General features: G+C 48.6%; 1 protein-coding gene across 9 annotated transcripts in view; it reads right to left on the bottom strand.

Moving 5' to 3' along the window:
• Positions 1–21,361, bottom strand: part of mbnl3 (muscleblind-like splicing regulator 3) — a 33,605-nt gene extending 12,244 nt beyond the window's left edge. For 2 of the 9 annotated variants that reach the window (XM_062523974.1, XM_062523970.1), the window contains exons 1-5: positions 20,973–21,360; positions 9,566–11,086; positions 4,154–4,318; positions 3,572–3,772; positions 2,708–2,941 (exon numbers count right to left, since the gene is read on the bottom strand). In XM_062523974.1, the coding sequence (XP_062379958.1) occupies positions 2,708–2,941; positions 3,572–3,772; positions 4,154–4,318; positions 9,566–9,739 (774 nt within the window). In that variant the 5' untranslated portion in view covers positions 9,740–11,086; positions 20,973–21,360. Of the gene's footprint in view, positions 1–2,707; positions 2,942–3,571; positions 3,773–4,153; positions 4,319–9,565; positions 11,087–20,972 lie in introns of all 9 variants that reach the window. The other 7 variants (XM_062523968.1, XM_062523969.1, XM_062523971.1 and 4 more) reach the window with 7 other exon arrangements.
• Between the last annotated feature and the right edge of the window lie 624 nt (positions 21,362–21,985).

Genomic DNA, 21,985 nt, shown 5'->3' on the forward strand with positions numbered 1-21,985 from the left:
ATGCTGCAATCTGAACCTCCCTACAAATCTGTCACTGGCTTTTACAGCCACTGAAGATATACCAACAGGGACACAAAAGTGCAGACTGCAAACTAATTGGATTTTATGTACTGCTTACTCAAGAGCCCAGGTTTGCCGTTCATCAGGGTGAGAGTTTAACATCATTTGTTTCCACCATTAGATTGGAGCCACAAATGGGAAGACAGAAAAATCACTTTGCTACAAGCTTTCAGGGAAATGTATGAATACCATGAATCTCAAAATGTGCAAACAGACTTACTGATGCAGATTCGCAGGAAGACATGAATTATTCATTGTCAATTTCTTACTCAATATATGGAGACCATCCAGAAACATCTTGAGACTCAGACCCACAGCTAGAGATGGACCGATGGCTTCAAATGAATAGGTTTAGTATAGACGCACAAAGCTAAGGGCTGTGACACTGAGCACCAGATGTATGGGGTGGAGGGGCCAAACACTGAGTCCAGAGCCGGCCACGGGGTGTGTTTCTGGGGACGGAGGACAGGCTGGGGCAGCCTGCTAGCGGCTAGCGAGCGTGTGATGACAGCGGGCCAATAACCGCGCAGCAGCACTACGGGCAGGCAGGAGGCTTGGCCAGCACGGGCATGTAGCCGTGGCAATGGCGGTGGCAGCGATAACAGCCTGGCAATGCGGGAGAAGTCAGCAGACGCAGGGTGAGCCGGGGCTGAGGACGGCACAGAGCGCGGAGCAGAGCAGAGCAGAGCAGAGCGGATGGAGAGAGAGGGCTGCGTGAGTGCTGCGCTAGGCTAGCTTTATGACTAGCGCAGGCAACATTAATGTCGCAGAGTTAGATTCATTAGCTTCCTCTCCAGACGGTTACCCAACACTAAATGAGCTTACGCTGATCAATGTCAAGCAGAAATCCAGAGAGCCCTGCTCGTCAAATGTTAACACAGAGACACAGAAATGCGCTCTTGCTCCGTCCTTAACATTTACCTCTCATTTAAATTCAGTTGGCAGTGCCAGTAAAAAACACAAACAATACTCTCTCTTCTCTCTTTCTTTCTCTCCCTCCTCTCTCTCTTTCTCTCCCTCACTCACTCTCTCATTTTTCCTGCACCTGCACTGCAGACAGACTTTGTTTGCAGTTGATCACAGTGGCAGGAGCCTCCATACATCACAGGGGGAGACAAAGGACTTGCCTCACCCAGCTGCTTCAGCCAGAGATGCTGAATAATTTAGCACTCAGCCCCATGCAGAGATATGAGGGTGTGTTAAAACAGGGTTAAAAATACGCAAATACACACACACACACACTAACATATAAAAGAAGACACACACATAAAGGTAGACACACTCACACACACACACACACACACACAGCAATGCACATGTACATGCACACACACAAACACACATGCACATACACGCATACACACACACACACACACACATGTGCACACGGACACACATACATGTACGCACACACACACACACACACACACACACACACATGCACACACATGCACATACTGTACATGCATACACAAACACACTTGCACACGGACATTTATACATGCGTGTGCGCGCACACACACACACTCACACGTGCACACACACAAATCTAACAGACTATTGAAAAATCAGCTACACACACTGAGCAGCTCCATAATTGCTGGGTTTAAGTGGGTATGAATTAGCCCTCTGCTGATGATGCCAACACAACACGCTTAATCTATGAACTGGCAGGTGGCAAGAGCCCTGCACATCTTTTGAAATTCACAGCCGAAAATGTCAAGAGTGTGCGTTTAATACAACAGGCTGTCTGGACACTCACATGCATAATGAGGAAGTGCTCTTATTGAATTAACTTTGATCACAGTGTCACAGTGATTAAATAGGGGGGGACTTCTGACAAGGACGAGGACAAGGACTACTCTGCCTTGTTATGCAGCCAAAACATGCTTGCCAGGGAGGTCCAGTCTTTTCTGAACAAGAAGTACGTGGAAACAAGGAACTTTGAAAACAATGTAAGTCTTGACGTGTGGGTATTTATAGCCGCGTGTTGCTGCAGCTATTTGGGAAGGTGGGTCATTATGTAGGACAGTTTCACTGCTGTGGTGGTACGGCATGCTTTCGCTTGAATCCAAATGTGTGGTCTTAGCTACGAGGTCAATGTGGGGGGATTGCATTAAAAATGCCATCAACAGCTAGACCCTCAAACAGACCATTATTAATACATTTTAAAATACAGTAATATTGCAATTTATCCAACCGAAACTTTAACCTTTGAGTTACAGTAAATCCATACAGAACGAGGAGCAGCAAAGAGCTGCTGATTAAACCTCTTGTCTTTAAAACAATTTCCAATTTCCTCTGACATTCTGTAGAAGTGGGCCAGTGAGTGTTTTGTAACTTTTGTAATGCAGTATTTTCTGGGGAACCATAGCTAGTCAAGGCTACTGAGGGGTCAGTGTGCACTCGGGCTGTGGCCAGAGGAACACAGAGCCTTGGTCAGGTGTGTTGATGGGGCGTATGAGGAACACAGAGCTTTGGTCAGGTGTGTTGGTGGGGCATATGAGGAACACAGAGCTTTGGTCAGGTGTGTTGGTGGGGCGTATCTGTGGTCAGGTGTGTAGGTGGGGCGTATCTCAGGTGTGTAGGTGGGATGTATGTATCTGTGGTCAGGTGTGTAGGTGGGGTGTATCCGCGGTCCACTCACCATGGCGGCGGCGTTCTGGCTGGCCTGGTGTTGGGCGGCCTTGATCCTGGCCTGCAGGTGCGCGGGCGGGTGGAAGTACTTGCACTTGTCGCGGGTGCAGCGGCCCTTGATGTAGTCCATGCAGACGATGACCGAGTTCTCGCTGCCGTCCACCATGGCCGCCTCCATGGGGTGCGCGTAGCGGCAGTCGTTTTCGCCCCGGGTGCAGTTCCCCCGCTGGAACTCACGGCATACCTGAGCAGCACAGAGGAAATGGAGGGGATTGGAGCAGCAGCCAGCCCCATGTGTGCATGAGATATCTCTGAGCTTCTGATGAACACAGGCCCATGTGTGCATGAGATATCCCTGAGCTCCGCATGAACACAGGCCCATGTGTCCTCATCTGCTCACACTCTAGCTCTTATCGTTCTACATGGAGGACTACAATACTGTAATAGAGTTGACCACTTTCCCTAAATATTCTGTGGCATTCATGTCAGCTATGTCAGTTTCAGGGATTTTACAGTTCCTTCTAACACACATCAAAGTAAACTTCTTCTTCTTCATTCCCACAACATAAACTAAACCTTGTGTCTAAAATTGAAGTTCAATAAGACGATCTCAGTGTGGCATATGCTCTAAGCCTCTCCAACAGTCTTTAAGCCCACTAGAGCTGCTGTTTATGGAAGAGATTGGAACTGCTGACAGAGCCGGCGCTGCTGACTGCTAGCCTGGCTTCAGCCGTGGCACTGCCCCAAATGCATTCTTGCACATATGTGCCCAATCTGTAGGCGCACGCGCGGGCGGGCGTGCGGGCGAGGGCTGTGGGAGCGGGCGGAGTGTCCGCGACACAGCGTGAGGCGCCTGCCTGCTGCACTGCAGTACCTCCAGCTTGTCTGTGCGCGTCGGCTTCTGCGCCGAGTTTCCGTTCCCCATGGCGATTCCCGTGGGGCTCCCCGGGACCAGCACGGGGGCGCTGGGCAGCAGCTCGGGCATCAGCCCCATGCCGGGGCTCATGTGGCTCAGGTACGGGCCGAACGCCATGCCGGGGCTGTTGGTCAGCGAGGGGGACATTGGGAACGAGGTCTGCAGCGAGGAGAGGGGGAGGGGAGGAGGAGACAGAAGGAGAGAAGGAGAGAGAGAGAGAGAGAGGGGGAGAGGGAGGGAGAGAGAAGGAGGGAAGGAGAGTAAGATAGAGAGAGAGGGAGAGAGAGAGAGAGGGAGGGAGGGAGAGTGAGATAGAGAGAGAGAGAGAGAAAGAGAGAAGGAGGGAGGAAGAGTGAGATAGAAAGAAGATAGAAACAAAAATAAACCAAAAAAAAAAGAAAAACAGAGGCAACAGCAGAAGGGAGGGGGAGAGCACATTAGCAATGTACAATTAGCAATTAGCCATGTCATTTAGCTAGCTGATTGCAGCTCTAGCGTGTCCAGCCCGTGTGCTGGTGTGGGAGACGGTGGTCAGCTCACTATGGGCTGCAGCTGGGTCCCTGGCAGCATGAACTGCATCTGCTGAGCCAACATGGCGGCAGCCGTCTTCTGCTGGATCAGGTTGTTCCTGCCGTTAATTTCCAGCTGGGTCTTCAGGTGCGGCGGGGGGTGCAGGTACTTGCAGTTATCGCGTGTGCAGCGGCCCTGCGAGAGGAGAGGAGAGGAGAGGAGGAGGAGGGGGGAGGGGGGAGGGGGCCGGGGACGAGCAGCACGAGGGAGAGGACGAGGGAGGGGGAGAGAGAGAGGAAGGAAGAGGAGGGACAGCAGCTAAGTGACACATTTCATGGGCTCACACTTATTAGATTTCAGGGAGCTGCAGCAGGATGGCGAAGCGATAAGACCGCACTGATAGAGGAGATCAATTAGAGGGAGATTTCCTGACTAATGAAGACAGGTCCTACACAGAAGCTGATCAAATGGAAATGGACGTGTTTTTTAACGTAAATAAGATGCAAAGTCACAGCTGTACACTGCCATGCATGGTGAACACCTTTGAAAGGGCAGAAAAGCAGTTGGCTATCTCTGCTAGCTAGTGTTTGTCATCCATGCATTCATTTGCATGTCTGCTAACATCAATAGACAAACATCATAGGGACACGTGTGGCTATCTCAGAGTCCTGCACACAGAAGGCCAGTGCCTATCAGAGGCTCCGTGTCTTATCTACGTTCTGGACAGGCAGCTTTCAGCGCCGGGCGGAGAGCAAACAGTTTGGGAACTCGTGACGGCGGGGCAGCGCTAGCCAACCTGAGGAGCAGCGTGTCGCTGGTGTGTACTGAAGTGAGATTAGACCACAGAGAAACTCTGTGAACTCACACACAACAGACACACACACACACACACACACACAACACACAACAGACACACAACAGACACACACACACAGACACACACACAGCAGACAGAGAGACACATACACACACACAGACAGACACACACACACATACACACACACAGCAGACAGACACACTGACACACAGACAGACACAGACAGACACACACAGGCGCACACACACACACACACACACACACACACACTTACTGCTGCAACAACAATAATGAGGAAGACAAGGGTGGTGTGAAGGAGACTGCTGGTGGTTTCACTGATACCAGAATTTACTTTCAAACTATGCCTCAGTGAATTCAGCCAAAAGCCATGGCAAATCAAATAAGGAAATTATTTCAGCACACAAATACATTCCTACTTTTTTGCAAATAATTTTTGTTGGGTGATTCATGGTGTTCAGTAAAATAAGGCAGTCATATTTGCCAAGCAACCTTAACCACCTGTTTAGCATTGGCATTTGTCATGTATCTGCATTATGCGATGGTGTAATAAGAATAATATATTTGACTTTTTACAATTGTACAATGTGTACCACATTTTTTCTCCAGTGGTTTGAAAGCTAATCCCTTGAGAAGAGCGTAAACTCAGATATTTATATCTGATCATTAGCACGACCCTGCTCCAGTGTAATATTTAATACCTGGAGACAAGAAAGACACGCTGAAGTGGGGGGAGAATTTCAATCAGTGCTTGAATCTGCAGACCCCGGGTCCAGTGGGATGAGAGGAGGGGGCGGTGAGTTAACGGGGCGCTGCTGCCCTCACTGCCCTGTCATCTGCCACTAAGCCACCCGAGCTCAGCTCTGCCTTATCAGCACTCCTGGAACGGTGAGCCGGCCATGTTAATTCCTCCAGCCCCTCCACAACGTTTAAAGTCTGCTCTCTGGCAGCGACCTTGTGGCGCTGGCGTCATCTCCACGTCTTGATCCGATCCGATCGCGCCGCATCCGTGCGCCCCCGACGACAAGAGAGAGCAGCCCACCCAAGCCGGCATAAACCAAGAGGACAATTCTGATTGGCCAGCTGTCAGGCGGCGCAGAACGAGATGTTTTAAAGCTTTTCGATCCTCGAGCGCAACCTTTTGAGGAGGTCTCGTCGCTGGTGTTTGCCGTGCAGGCCGGGCCTTAACGCTGATGCAGGCGCGGGGCGATTGGAAGTGAAGCGGCGTGCTCTGGGCTTGTGTCTCTGCAGGCGGCGGATGAGGTCAGGCTAATGAAGATGGAGCTGGGTGGAGGGAGCGTCACGGCGCCGGGGACAGCGTGATGGATAGCTGAGCAACATCGGAGGAGGGAGGGGGGAGGAGGCGAAAGGAGGATGCGAGGGGGACGACAGCAAAATACTAGGACGAACACTGCCTCCGTGGCTCCATTGCCTGACCAACCCAGAACTCAACAACCTAGTGGAGAGCCGACCAGCCGCTTGGGGCTGACGACAGCAAAAAAGCTATTTTAGGTACAAAAACAGAACCACACATAAAAGTAGCGTACCATTTTTACTAAATGTAACTAAACATTCTAAATCGTTTAAAAACTCCCCCCTCACACACATGCACGGAGACTTTAGGTGCTAATCACTAAGAGGCTGTGAGAGCCATGAGTAATGAGCATCAACCTCTCAGGAGCCCACTCGTGCTCAGTAGCTCACTGAGGAACAGCACCAAGCCCTGGCCAATCCCTGCAGAGCACAGACTCGGCTGCATTATTAATGAAGGACTGGGGAAGCTATGATATTACGGGCTAACTGGAACTAATACTGCACTGAGATATTACACACATGGCTGAGGTCTGAATGTACACACACACACACACACACACACATACGGTCTGCAGGACTCGCTTCCAAGATTCACACAGTTCCCCTCTTCATGGAGAAGGACACAGAAGGAGAGAGGGGGGGAGAGAGAGAGAGGGGGGAGGGAGAAATGAAAAGCTGTAAGTCATATCAAGTAGGACGCGCTGGGTCAGGGATCTCCTCTGCGTCACCATGGAAACGCACCCGGCAACAGGGAGGAAGTTTGGCCCCACGCTGTCTCCCTGTCTGCTGACTGGCCACAGAGACTCAAAAAGCGAAACAGGGGGAGAGCGAGGGAAGGAAAAACAGATTTCAGCACGAGGGCTCGTGACCAAAAAACCCAGTCCTTAACCCTCGCCACGCCACTCCTTCATTTGCATCACTTCCTTTATGTCACCCTGCTGCAATGTCTTGCCGCTGCTCAGCCAACCGTTTTTTGAAAACCGCTGTCCTTGTCGCGCGATGACAGAGGTCCGACGCGCGGGTGCGCCGTCGGACACAAAGGAGCCTGGCGCGGACACGAGGCGTGACAACGGACGTGCGGCTGGTGCCATCATTCAAACGACAGCAGCGCTCGTTTGCAGGGGCCGGCCGGCTGCATTATTCACGCGCCCCTCTGCCAACAGGTTAACGGGCCGTCCAGACGGGGCTCGCCTGGGCTGGCCACGCAGAGAGGGGGGGGGGGGGGGGGCGGCCTTGCGCTTACGTCGCCAGCCCGGATGAAGTGACACGGTGGCAGCCATTAAGGGAGATCGATAAATTAGCAAAAAAAGAGGAGGGAGAGGTGGAACAGGAGGAGGGGAGGGAGGGAGGGGTGGGTGGGGGAGGGCTGAGCCGAGGGAGGGGTAATTAAGTACTGGTGTCATACCACATGCCACGAGCAGGAAATAAATCAACATAAATATGAGTCCTACTTAAATCAAGAAGCTAGAGACAGAGGGAGCACTGTCGGAAAATGCTCACATACTGGGCGTATGATCGTGGTTAACACACTCAAACGGCTTACTGTGTTAAAAAGAAGACTGCAGACAACACCAAGTTTACAATTTAGAGCTGATGCTAGACTAGAAGTGTGTGTGTGTGTGTTTGTGTGTTCGTGCGCGTGTGCATGTGTATGTATCTGCCCACTCAAACCAAGGTCCATCACAAACACAGAACCTTCCCTGACCTTCACTGGTCTCTCCCACTCACTCTGGCTCAGCCCTGAGATTCTCCGTGTACAAAAGATAGCAGCACGAGAAGCCGCCATGGCTCCCATTCAGGGGAAAAAAACATCAATCACGTCACTCTGAATGCTCGACAAGCAGGGAGCAAGGCTTGAACATCACCCCACGCTATCAGCACACCAGTGCTTTTCACAGGGATTACAGTACCCAATAGGCTGGCTAGCGCTGTTGCTAGGCCTCTCTGTTTCCCTCTCTCTCTCTCTCTCTCTCTCGCTCTCTCTCTCTCTCTCTCTCTCCTGCGCTGCAGGATGAAGCATAAAGCAGAAAAATGGCCGAATAATAAATTCTAACTCAATAAAAAGAGGAGACAGCTGCTGCACTCAGACAGAGTCTCCCTTGTCTGTGTCTGCTGCTGCAGAGAGAAGAGGCACAAGTGCACACACTCACACACACACACATACAAGTACACACACACTCACATACACATACACACACATACATGCACACACACACACACACACACACACACACACACACACACACACACACACACATACACACACATACACACACATACATTCTCACACACACACACACACACACACACACACACACACACACACACACATACACACACATACACACACAAACATTCTCACACACACACACACACACACACACACACACACACACACACACACACACACACACAAACACACACTCTCTTTCTCTCTCTCTCTCTCAAAGCTGTTTGTTGTGAGTGCAATTGTTCGTGGTGCCTCTCCTTATCCTTGTGCTTATTTTCCATTCATGGCCACTGATGGAGAGCTAAGCCATTATGAAAAAAACCCCACCTCCACTGCTCCTGCGTCTGTACTTCATGAGAACTTACTGACACAAAACCCCCCAAAAATTCTGAACAACAACATGTGACTCATGGTTGGGATGAAGTCTTTGACCTCCACTGGCTCCTCAGCTAACAGAGGCTAGCTCACATTTCCTGAGTAAGCAAACACACAGACACACTGATGCCACTTCTAGCACAGAACATCAAGGGAGGAGGGAGATGAAGGCTTCTGTGTTTGCTCTGAACTGAGAGATGAGGGTATGTATTTGGTAAAGGCAGAGTCTGTCTCAGGTAAAAACAGTGACAGTACTGACATACTGCATACCCAAATCACCACAGTACAGAAGAGACGCCGCCTGCGTCCCCAACAGAAAGAACACTCTTCATTTAGTTTTACAGTTCCACTAGGGAGACAATAGATGGGAGAGTGGGAAGAAGCAAAACTGTTGTAAGTGTGCTGTCTTGTCCGAGAGCCCTCTAAGCTATGGATCCAATACATGTGATGAGTTGGCTACCTGTCAGCGTCTCTTGTCTTTCTGCAGGGGCTGGGGATGAGCCAAGAGACACCCTTGGAACTACGTACATTGCACACACACCCTCTCCTCACAAGTGCCACTCTATCTGAATAGTACATCAATGGAATGCAAAGCAATTGTCTGAGAGTGTGTGTGTGTGTGTGTGTGTGTGTGTGTGTGTGTGTGTGTGTGTGTATGTGTCCTCTGGCGAGGGTGAGTGTGTGTTACCTTGAGCGAGTCGAAGCAAGCGATGACACGGCCATTCTCCACGTGGCAGCTGCGCGAGGGGTGGGCGAACTTGCACTCAGCGTCTGAGCGGGAGCAGGTGCCCCTCTGGTACTCGCGGCACACCTCCAGCGTCAGCCACTTGGCGTCGCGGCCCACCGCCACGTTGACGGCCATGATGAGGGGGCGATGACAGATGCCAGCGGGGTGGGGTTGGGGTTGAGGGGGGGCCGGGGCCGGGCAGCAGCAGCCAGCAGCAGTGGGGCACCCAGTGGCAATGGAGGGCACGGCGACACACACAGAGCACACAGCAACAATGGAGAAGGAAACACCCTACAGCTCCTCAGTGAAATGATGGCAAGTTGGGTTAGCTGATCTCTAGCACTGCAACTCTCAGTGTCCCAGTGTTGGAGCAGGCAGGTGAGGCAAACCAATCCCTTTGAGAAAACAAACAACAACAGAAACACTACTGACCAGTGATCAGTTTGTCAATAGCTGTGAGTCTACTGAAGTCCAGCAGGATTGAACGGAGGTGAAGAGGTGGGGTCGTTGGACAGAGATGCTTTATGGATGTCCTTGCAGGTGTGGTGGTTAAGTGTGGGGGGGGTGGGGGTTGGGGGTTGGGTGCGGGGGTGTCTGCAGAGTCCAGCTCTGTCTCAGGAGCGAGGTGCCAAGGTCAGGCAGGATAGCGTGGCATGCTGGGGCGTGTCCGGCCGCGGCCCCTCTGCAGGCAGGCTCCGCAGGGCTCCGGGAGTGCGTCCTTCCGCTCGCGCGTGTGTGTGTGTGTGTGTGGCGGGTCACCTTCTCGCCACTCCCTGCCTCGACGGCGTCCGGCCCGAAGAAAAGTCCTTCGCAGGTTCCTCTCCTCTCAAGCGCCCAAACGACCCATCGCCAAAGCAAAGCAAGCGCTAGTGCTGCTAGCCACTTATGCTAACATGTCTGAAAACAGAAGGGAGTGGGAGAGGAGAGGTGAGGCGGGGTGGGGAGGGGGTACTCTGACCGGACGTCGGGATGAGGTGAGGTCTTTAAAGGGACAACTAATGGACCTGTGTCCTTGATCTAATGGGCTGGAATAGCAGCAGGAGGAGACGGGGGGAGAAGAGCTGGAGAAACTGTCTGCCTGTCAGGGTGAAATATAATCCCAGTCAAGGCCAAGCCCTCAACAAACACACACACACACTCGCGCGCACGCGACACACACACTCGCGCGCACGCGACACACACACATACACACACACACAAACAGAAAGACTCACACAAGCCAGCAGGGGGGAGATTTATCCAAGCAGGTAGACCCACATGGAAGCCAGGAATGCCTCTGCTTCTTCCGCTGCTGTTGCTGCTGCTTCCGCCGCTGCTGCTCCCAGCGTAGGCACTTTAGTGGGGGCTGTAGTTTGTCCTCTTGTTTCAGTCTTGTTCACATCCCTCCTGCACCCCAGAAGTCCTGTCCACGCCACTTTCACTCGGCCCTCATCTTCGCCCCCTCACTTCTCCAAGTATGTGGCTTCAGTCCAACAAAAAAACCTTTGAAGAGAAGAAGAAGGAGAGGAGGAGGAGGAGAGGGGGAAAAAAAAGACGATTAAAAAAGTATGCCAGGAGACGGCGATGAGGAGGAGTTGGCGATCGCAGTCAAGTTGGAGGAGCGTGGCGCCGCTGCGGAGGAGCGCCACTCATCTGTGAGGGCGCGGGGAGTACAGGTGGCAGTTTGAAAACAAACAAAGCCGACGAGCAGGAGGAGCGGCAGGAGGAGGAGGAGGAGGAGAGGAAGGAGGAGGAGGAGGAGGAGGAGACGCGCGAGCGTGGGAGCCGCAGCCCCGCGCACTATTCGCACGGCAAACCTGAGACGGACGCGCGGCGAGAGCGGGCGACGGGCCGAGGAGCAACCGGAGCGAGACGGGCGGCAGCAAGCGAGAGCACATGGAGAGAGGAGCAGAGCGAGAGAGAGAGAGGGAGGGAGGGAGAGAGAGAGAGAGAGAGAGCGAGAGCGAGAGCTGAGGAGGAGCCGCACGGACAGACGGATAGAGAGAGAGAGGAGAGGAGAGCAGAGCAGAGCAGAGGAGGGAGAGAGGGGCGGGCAGCCGGGAGAGAGAGCAGACAGCAGTGCTCAGGAAAAAGGCCAGGCTACGTCTTGATTAAGAGATAGAGCGGGCGGCTGAGAGAGAGGGAGAGAGAGAGAGGGGGAGTGAGGGGGGTGATACGTCACTTCAGCAACTCCCATGTGCTCCGCGGAGCATAAAGTGACAGCATGTCTGAACGCGCACATGCTCATGATTTATGCGCGCCGAGAGGTCGGCTTACAACTCTGACGTCACTGCAGCCTTTTGTACACAATTGCAAAACGTGAAGCAGAGGGGTGGAAAATCACCCGCCAACAGAAAAGGGAGCCGTTTCTCACTACTGCAGCTGCTGAGCACTGAGCACTGAGCACAGGAGCCCCGGCCAATCACGGCCAGCCTCGCCAGCTGACAGAGGGGCTCCTCGGCCAATGGCGCGAGGAGTGACGCACCGACGCCTTTCCCTTTTTTTCTCTGTCTCTCTCTCCGCGTCTCTCTCGGTGTCTCTCGCTCAGCACCTTACCCACCTTGCCAGGGCGTGAGGCTGTCATTGCTATGCTCTATGGGCAGATTTAAAAGGCAGTGACATTCAGCAGAAATGACTGCAAAAGCTGGGTGCTATTGGGCGCTGCACGGGGTGATGGATGGAGAGGAGTGAGTGAGGAGAGGGATGACAGGAGGGATGGCAGAGAGGGAGAGAGAGAGAGAGAAAAGGTCATATTGCATAGTGCATATGTTTTTTATGTTCGTCTTCTATGTCTGTCTGTTTTTAAGGATCACCATAAGGAACAGCTTTCAAATTAGGAGACACACCATACAGTCTGTGTGTTGATCTCCATGGTGACATGTAGCAGGTTTTGCTGCGGGTGTGTGTGTGTGTGTGTGTGTGTGTGTGTCTGTGTGTGTCTCTGTGTGTGTCTCTGAATGACAAAGGGGGTGTTGCTGGGAAGAGAATGTGAGGCAGCGCAGCAGGAGACTTGCTCAGGAGGGAGTATGTGTGTGTGTGTGTGTGCATGTGTGTGTGTGTGTGTGTATGTGTGTGCCTGTGTGTGCATGTGTGTCTTTGTAAATATGCATGTCATGAGTCTGACATCAGACATGCAGCGCACTGCTACCCACCGTGAGCACAGCAGCGTTTAGCAATCTGACTCAATACAAACCGCAAATTACACAAATGATCTGACAACACAATGACCCATCAAAATGTCCACTACCCTCCAGACGTTACCGTTGTGCGCACTGCCAGGAAGAAAGAGCGGCGAGGTCAAATAGCACTTAGACATCTATCAATAAATGGAACAAAGTAAAGAGAGCAGGTGGAGAGAGAGAGAGGGGGAGAGAGAGAGAGAGAGAGAGAGAGAGAGAGAGAAAGTGGTTGGGGCAGATATGATCAGTGCCTGTGTCTCATAGCGACAGACACAGACAGAGGGAGTGGTGGGGGGTTCGTGCGTATGAGAGTGCAGACAGCCGGGCTAGGAGGAGTGCACTGCAGTGAGGGAGGAGAGAGAGAGAGAGAGAGAGAGAGAGAGAGAGAGAGAGAGAGAGAGAGAAAGAGAGGAGGAGAGGTGGAGAGAGAAAGAGAGGAGGAGAGAGAGAGAAAGAGAGGGGGAGAGAGAGGAATGAAAAGTGAATTAATACACCCACCTTCAGACAGGAGAACAAAGGGACGCACTATGAGGAGGGAGAGAAAGCAAAAGAAGGGCACAAGAGGGAGAAGTAGGCTTTGCTCCGTTGCATATGTCATCACACAAACCTCCGACTCCACCCTCCCTCCATCCCTCCCCCACGCCCACACACCTCCATCTATCCAGGGATCGATACAGAGTTCCCTCAAGGGAACCCACTCTTCCCTTCCCCAGGTCTGCTAGTCAGGCGAGGCTGGATGCCGGGAACACGTCCAGAGACCGAGCAAAGCTCAGCACTGAACCACGCATGCACTTAGAGCGCAAGAACTCCAAACACGTTCGTAACCCCACACACACACACACACACAGACAGAGACAGAAAGCTTAAGTGCATGTGTACAGCTAAACATACACATAGGCACATGTACTTTTAGACTCAGTGCTACCGGTTTCAAAAGGCCAATCATCCCTGCACTGCAGCAGCATGCAGGCCCGGGGCAAGCCAGGTTGCGCTTAGCTCACGTTGCTGCCTGTCATGTGGACTCCTTGCTGACACTCCCAACATGGAAACACACACAGACACACACACAGAGAGATGCAGACACACACACATATATACACACACACACACACACCGCAAGTCGTCCTTTCCATCACCACAATAGACCAACGTGACTACAAACTCACAGGCACGTTGTCAGCACCATAAATAGATAATAATAAGTGTCACATGAATTAATGACGGATGCAAAGCAAACAGACATCAGCGTTGCGCGTGTCGGCGGTGCCTTCCAAAAGCATGAGCTGCATTCTAAACATGGGTGGGATGTTGAATAAGATGTCTGTCAGACACACTCAATCAATATCCCGCCGGTGGAATGGGGCAGACGTGGACGTGTTCACGCTGCCACAGCAAACAGTGACACAGTGTTTTCACAAGGCAAATAACTCTCTTTGGAGCCCAATATCAGCACGGCTGGTTTTGGAATACACACAACTTCACCTGATACGAATGACAAAGAAATTCAGAACCATGTCAGGATTTGGGCTGATCAATGAGAAACGCATTAATAGCAAAAAAACAGGAAAGAAAGAAAGAAAGAAAGGAAGCAAGGATGGAAGGAAGAAAAGAAAGAAAGATAGATAGCTAGATAGCTAGATAGCTAGATAGACATGTAGGGCATCTGAGGGGATATAGAAGGTTTGATGGAGGTGCATTAAGGAAGGGGCAGCTGAGGAGTGGTCTTGCTGCAGAATATAGAGGCATGAGAACCACCATGCAGATAAAGCCTGGCTCCTGCTCCTGCTCCGGCTCAGAGCAGGGTAAAGCTGCTTCAGGGTCGCGCTGCATAACGCTGGCACCAGCGGTGTAGTGAAGAGAACATACAGAACTGACTCTACAAGGTCACCCAAACAAGCGCACACACACACACACACGCACGCGCACACACACACTGCCATACAAAGTGACTTAATGCTACGCCTATGAAAAATACTAGTGTGTTTTGTGTGGGAGAGTTATTGGTGGTGGCAAAGCTCATCGATAAAAACATTCAATATGGACACGGTCGCTAGCTGAGTATTTGCATAGCCACAAGTGTAATATGCGCATAGTTACACAGGAATAGATAACCTCTGTGCTCCTACATAAACATATGGAAGGTAAACAGGAATTTGCAAACGCATAAAAAGGTTATGGTTCACCATTTAGGACTAACCAATACAAGTGTAAACAAACATGAACAAACAGAGCTAGTAGCTTTATGATACACAAAGTGACTATTCTGTTTTAGTTCCCTTTAGTTGGACAGAAAGCAAATCAAGGGGCCAGTCTTAAACTCTGATCTTAGAATCAGGCCATGTTCTACTGAAACATAAATAATATCACAAACCATACTCAATTATCTTCTCTATACTATTCTGAGCAGTAATATTGAGGTACATTTTGATGACTCTCAAAGTGTAGCTCTCTAACACATAAAAATAGTACCTAGTGCCAAAAATACATATTTTTTTGCCACTAGGAGCTAAAATCTTCCAAAGGACATTCCAAGGACATTCAAATAATGAGATATGGACTGCATTTATCAGAGCAGCTGAACCAGAACAATGCCGACATTTTATAAACAAAGTTTGAAAACATCCAAACATACTATACTCTTAAAACTAGTATACGCTTAAAGGGATATTCCGCCATTTTTGGAAATACGCTCATTTTCCACCTCCCCTCGAGCAAAACAATCGATTACCTTGTTCCCGTTCATCCAGCCATTCTGTGAGTCTGGCGATACAACTTTTAACTTCAGCCTAGCATTGAATCGGATTAGACCATTAGCTTCTCGCCTGCTAGCTTCATGTTTAAAAGTGACTAAGATTTCTGGTAATTTTCCCATTTAAAACGTGTCTCCTCTCAAGTTAGAAAGTGCAATAAGATCAACTGAAAATGAAACCTGGCGTTTTTCTAGGCTGATTTGACATGGAACTACACTCTCATCTGGCGTAATAATCAAGGCAACTTGCAAACGTACCATAGGCGCAGTGATATCGTACGCAGCATCTGAAAATAGTCCCCATAGACAACAAGCAGTAGTAGTGCCAGTAGTTTGCAAGTTGCCTTGATTATTACGCCAGATGAGAGTAATAATAATATCCCTTTAATATTATGAGCCAACTGCCCCGTGGTAGCCGCTGTCTCGTGGACTTCTTAGTTCTATGGCAGATGAACCTAGATCTACATCACATTATCACACTACCCCTTACCAAGTCTCGCTGTATATTAGTGACTTAAAAATAAAAGATCTTCTAACAAAGCAGATCATCTAAGCTATTGCTTGCGCTACTAAATTAGCTAAAACAGCACTCGTACAATGGGAACAGGACGATCAGCAGTTGAGGCCTTTCTGACCGTCAGCTGAAATGATTAATTTGCACGCAAGTGTGAAGGGTCTTATAGCAACCTCTATGTGCATTAACAAGGTTTGCTACTGAACATAGGGAGGCATCTACAACGTAAATGCGATTAAAACATTGGTGAGCTTTAAGAAGATGTTGAAATAGGGGGACACTAAATTGGAACTTATAAATGTTGAGCTTCGGTTCCAAGATCCCCAACGTAATGTTGCTAATGTGGGTCAGAAGCTTGGGCTTCAGAACGGGTTCCAAAAGAAGGGTGCTAAATGTAGCAGCTTTTCAACCTGAAGTGTTAATTGCAACGAAAGGGGAGTGCTGATCAAAATATTGAAATGTCTTGGAAACACACGTCCTGATTGAACACAGCATAGCTGGTGCAAGGTGCAGAGGCAAGGGAAGAGATGCATTAGGAGCAAGGAGTTTGGAGTGAACCCTCGGAAAGGAATGAACAATAGAATGCATACAATATGCTGGTAATACAGGAAGACCGTGACTGGGAGTAAAGAATCAGTGGCACACAACCAAAGGCGGTCATACTGCAGGCTGAGCACAGGGGCTGATGGATTGCCTGCTGCCGTAGGTGATGCTGAACTGGCCAGGTTTCCCTGCAGCAGAAGGGGGGGGGGGGGGACTCCAGAAGTCAGCAGGTAGAGGTCAGGTGCTAGCAGAGGATGCAGAGGGAGGAGGCTACTGTTGACTCCAGCACGCTGCATCCCTCATCAGACACGGAATACCACCACATAACCTTCATTCCACAGAGAGCTTACATAGGCAAACAAGCCCCGCTACAAAGGCTACTAAGGTAATGCTTCTGTATCATCATTAGAAGACCCCCACAGCATGCTATTGATTAGCACTTTTATCAATTCTAGTTAAGTACGATGCATACCTACACAAATGTACATGAACATAAAATCAGACATGGCGTAGGATTATGATTTCAGCAACCTTGGTATACCATCACTTTTTGTATCTACAGAAAATGTATTTTCTGTTCGGTCTGTCTCAATAGTACACTTTCCTTTCTTAAGGCATGAGTAATAAGGAATTATTAATACCCTTTCTCCTTATATTTGCAGCAAGATAAATGAACTTGCCATTTCACTAATGGATGGGCACTCCAAAACAGTATGTTAGACTTCACCTCCAAAATGAAACCGGAGCCGCATAAAGCCAAATCCTCCAGCTAAAATGGAGGGCGGCAGAGTTTAAGGTGATTCAGGTAAGGTTAAATGAGATGAGACAGGGGGAGGACCAGAGAAGGGGGTGGGGGTGGGGATGGGCAAAAAAGAGTAAGTGCCCACAGCCAGAGAGAAAAATAATTAGGTTAAGTATCCATAATCCCGTCAACCTATTACAGCACTGGCCTTCACTCACAGAAACATCCAACCCACATTCACTCCCTCTACCTTCCCCCTCTTTCTGCCTGTCTTCCTGTCTTCCTGTCTTTCCTTCAACTCTGTCTATCTGTCTGTCTGGCTCTCTTGTACACACACCCACACACACAAACCTAAACAATGGTTTGAAACAGAGGCGATAAGCATGCATGTATTTGCATTGGGAAAAGAAAGGCATAGCCTTTCATACTAAGCGATCTGCAGTGCACGTGACTTTCTCATTTGTAATATCCAATGTCATTTAGATATTTCAGCGTTTGCGCACTGCTGACCTATTGATGATTTGCTGACTGTTCCTGTCCTGCCAGTGGGTAGAACAAAGATATTTAAAGCCTGCGGTTCTAAGGGTAGGGTGGAGTGTGTTATGGCTAAATCAATATCACATATTTAGCCTAGCATTTGATGATTTGTTAATGCCGTTTCGTTAACAGTACAGTGTCGTGTTTTATTGGCATCTGAAAATTCATGGTATTCGAGGAGGCCGAGAGTGGGCGGCAGGGACGGGGTGAGAGAGGGCAAATAAGGACATGTTTTGTGTGTACAGTAACCTCTCTGTGAGCAGTTATCATTGCTTTTATGGAGCACAGGAAAATGTGCTAGACAAGTGCAAAGTCCGCAACAGGGTGAGCGAGACTGGGTGAGTGAGAGTGTGTGTGAGAGAGACGGAGGGCGAGTTTGAACTCGCTTAGCTGTTAAATGAGGCTCGGCAATGGCACTGATATGAAGGGAGCTGTGCTGAGACAACGTTGGCCAAAGCGGTGACGTGTGTGTGTTTGTGCAAGCCTCGGAGCCTGGGTTTATGACTGGGTGAGAACACTGTTCCCCTATGCGCCTATCCGTCCATCTCATTCCTCAACCAAACGGAGGGAATTTCACTTCAGTGGGCAGAGGAGCACTGATCACCATAAAGGCTAATGATAACACCGTATCCTGAGTTGACCTCGGTGCCATGGGCTCCGACATACAGTGTTCACACCTGACCAAACACGGCTCCAACCCAGAATGCATCTGACTCAGGAAAGCATCTGGACTTGGCTGAGATCGGTTCCAAACTTATCAGTGTTCTGGGTTTATATCTGCAGGAACTAACTCATAGGCTATTAGGACTGCAACAGTTAATCAATTAGTTGTCAATGGTTAAATCATTCGCCAACTATTTTGATTATCAGTTTTGTGCCATTTTTTTAAGGAAAATACCTCAACATTATCTGATTTCAGCTTCTAAAACTTGAATATTTGCACCTTTAGTCCTATGACAGTAAGCTAAATATATTTGGCATGTGATCAAAGCAAGGCATTTGAGGACATAATCATTGGGCTTTGGAAAACACTGATCAACACTATTAACCATTAACTGACATTTCATCTATCAAACAACTAATTGATTCATCAAAGAAGTAATTGACAGACTAATCGACAATGATAATAATTGTAAGTTGCAGCCATATTTATTACAATGTAACAATTACAGTGGAACCTCCGCCTATGCCCTCATCCTCTACAAGGGATTGGGTCTACAACATAGCCTACTGCAGGGCTTGAAGAGTAACCATGGTGATACTCAGAGAGGGAGACATCACATACTCTATAACACTCAAACTACCCCCAGTGCTCAATACTGTAAAGACTACAGTGTGTATTCATATCAAACTAAATATTTAACCAAGGGACAGCATTCAAAACAGAAATTCACTCACACACTTTCTCTCTCTCTCTCTCTCTCTCTCTCTCTCTCTCTCTCTCTCTCACACACACACACTCTTTCTCTCTCTCTTTCTCTCTCTCTCTCACACACACACACACACACACACACTTCATATATCTAGCACTACCGTAGAACAGCACAATGGCAATCTGAAGGGCTTTCTTCTGCATTTACCATCAGTGTGTAATGCAAGTGTACAGTACTTCAGAGCAAACTGCATATACATTACAGTCAGTCAATGTGGTCAAACAAGAGTAGAACGTATTACTGCACAAAAATGAGGAAATGGCATTTGTGCAAATAAGGAATGGGTGGTCTTTTGAGGTTACAAAGACATAACCGTGTTAAATGTTGAAACACCCAGGCTAGTGTGTTTGTGTGGATAGCGAAGTACATCAAATGATTTTGAGTTCTCAAAAAAGTATAGATATGGTGTTCGTTCTATTTGTAGAATATTTCAGTACAGACACCTCCATCCAGATATAGCTCATCACCAGTGGCATAATTCACTGTACAAAATATGCTGATGTCAGACTGATTAAGCATGACTTTTCTGAACTCTGTTTACTGAAGCACAATATGACTTTTGCTATGAAAGCTTATTAAAGATTATATGCCGAGTCACTGGAAGTTACAGTAACAATGTTGGCTTATTTATGGAATAAGTAACAAATAAAGCAATATCAGTGGACTGGACAGTGAAGGGGACAGTGGGTTTTCTAGAGGTTTCAAAAAGTCTCTCTCTCTCTCTCTCTCTCTCTCTCTCACGCAAACACACACACACACACACACACACACACACACACACACACACACACACACACCTCGAGAAGGTTCCAGGAAACCAAGGACAAATTCTGTTTCTATTGTAGGTAAACACGTTATGGTTGGGAAAGCGCTCATGGCTCTGGCCATGAAAATGTCATCATGACTTAGATTTAATAGCGCTGTCTGTCAGCCTAGTAAAGCGAGAGTGTTACCACTTTGCACTCTGTTACTTAAGCAACCTTTCACTTCAGTGCGATGTCTGTAATTAAACACAGTTACCAAAATGGAATTTCATTGCTTGACTCAGTCATAGGCTACGGGCCTTACGTTACGCTCGATTTTGGTAGCGAGTTTCTAAACTGACATAAGGCTACCTGTTACTCCAACACTGTGAACAGGCTACGCAGTCTGTCAAGCCTACGCTTCTATAAAGCCCTCGCTGAAACAGGCTAAAACGCGTTTTCCTCGTGATCTGTTAGAATATCTTACCCTTCCACGCATACTTCGTGATAAACAAGCGACATTTCGCAACTCCGGATATCAAACCTAGGCTATGAACCTTAAGCTACTAGAATGCTACGCATTTGAAAATGGTTGAGATGTTTGACAGCCAGCCAGACTTAAAAAATGTAGCCTATGACATGTAAAAAAAGACTTTGCACAACTGCTTTTATTAAAAACTACCAACCGCTCACGACGCAGAAAGGTTCTTCAAATGAACCTCCCAAATCTTTAACATTGGATGCAACAGCCTAGCATAGATACAGCAGGGGTGAAAGACAAAACTGTCACCTGGCCACGACATTCTGAGGGCTGCGTTCAAATTAGACTTTCAAAAACAATATGAAATTGTATCGGTCTATCGACATATCGGGCTTTCATCATAGCATGGGTCGAGAACATGCGTACATTTTATGATAAAGGAAATACTGCAACGGGGAAGTCTCTTACCTGACCAGACAGCTGTTTCATCAGACTTTGTGATAAATAATCGGCCTCCCGGACGTATTTTTAAGTCATTCTCACCTACTAACTCAACCTATCATTTATCCATTTTCGACACGTCGCGAAAGTGGATGAATGTACTCTGGTGCCTGAGCATACAAACTAAACTTTCTTAATATTTCTTTAACTGTACTGGGTTTCTATGCAAGCACTGAATGCAGTGCATGAAATGCTACATTAGCGGTTAAAGCAAGCGATGGGAAGCGTGAAGCAGGCTATCGTTAACTTGCTTGCTAGACGAGGCGAAGTGAAAATGAGGGAGGGTTGCGAGGTAAATGTGTGCGTGCGTCTCCTGACCAGTATTACGCATTGCCGTGTTGCCTCCATTTTGGGGGAATCCCGTTTGAGTTGACTGTAATAACGGGTGTTGGGTGAGAGAATCACTGTAAAACAGTAGATATATCCATACACCACACACTGACCATTTTCTGAACCCAGTCGAAAAGAGGGTGGAGTTCATTTTGAATTTCGATAGAATAGCGCCAATTACAAACGTTGAATTGTATTCAGGACAATTACGCATATTTTATTGAATATATGTCAGACTAAATGTATAGCTTAAATATTAATGTAAGCAAAATAGAGCGTTTAGTTAAGAAACATCAGCAACCAACAACCATCTATTCTAGTTGAAAATATCTTGCTGTTAAAATTAAGGTATGCCTATTCTTAACGTTAACAATCAAGGCTACCGCCACTTTTTCGAGAGAGTAGAAATGTTCTAATTTTCATCTTTTGCATGGATCTGTTGATCCATATGCAACTCCGCGCGGCATGTTGAAGTTGAACAGGACAGAAAAGTGCAGAAAATCTCGTGCCAGAGACTTTGGCGCCATCTGGTGTATGTGAACTAGAGAACATAAAACATGAAGGCTGGACCTTGAGGTTGCGTGGTTCAACCTACTAGTAAATAAATAGTAACAGTAAATAGTAAATCATTTCAGGTGTCCCAGTAAACA

Source organism: Sardina pilchardus, chromosome 21, assembly GCF_963854185.1.
Source record: "Sardina pilchardus chromosome 21, fSarPil1.1, whole genome shotgun sequence".
In the NCBI taxonomy this organism is placed as follows: Eukaryota; Metazoa; Chordata; class Actinopteri; order Clupeiformes; family Clupeidae; genus Sardina; species Sardina pilchardus.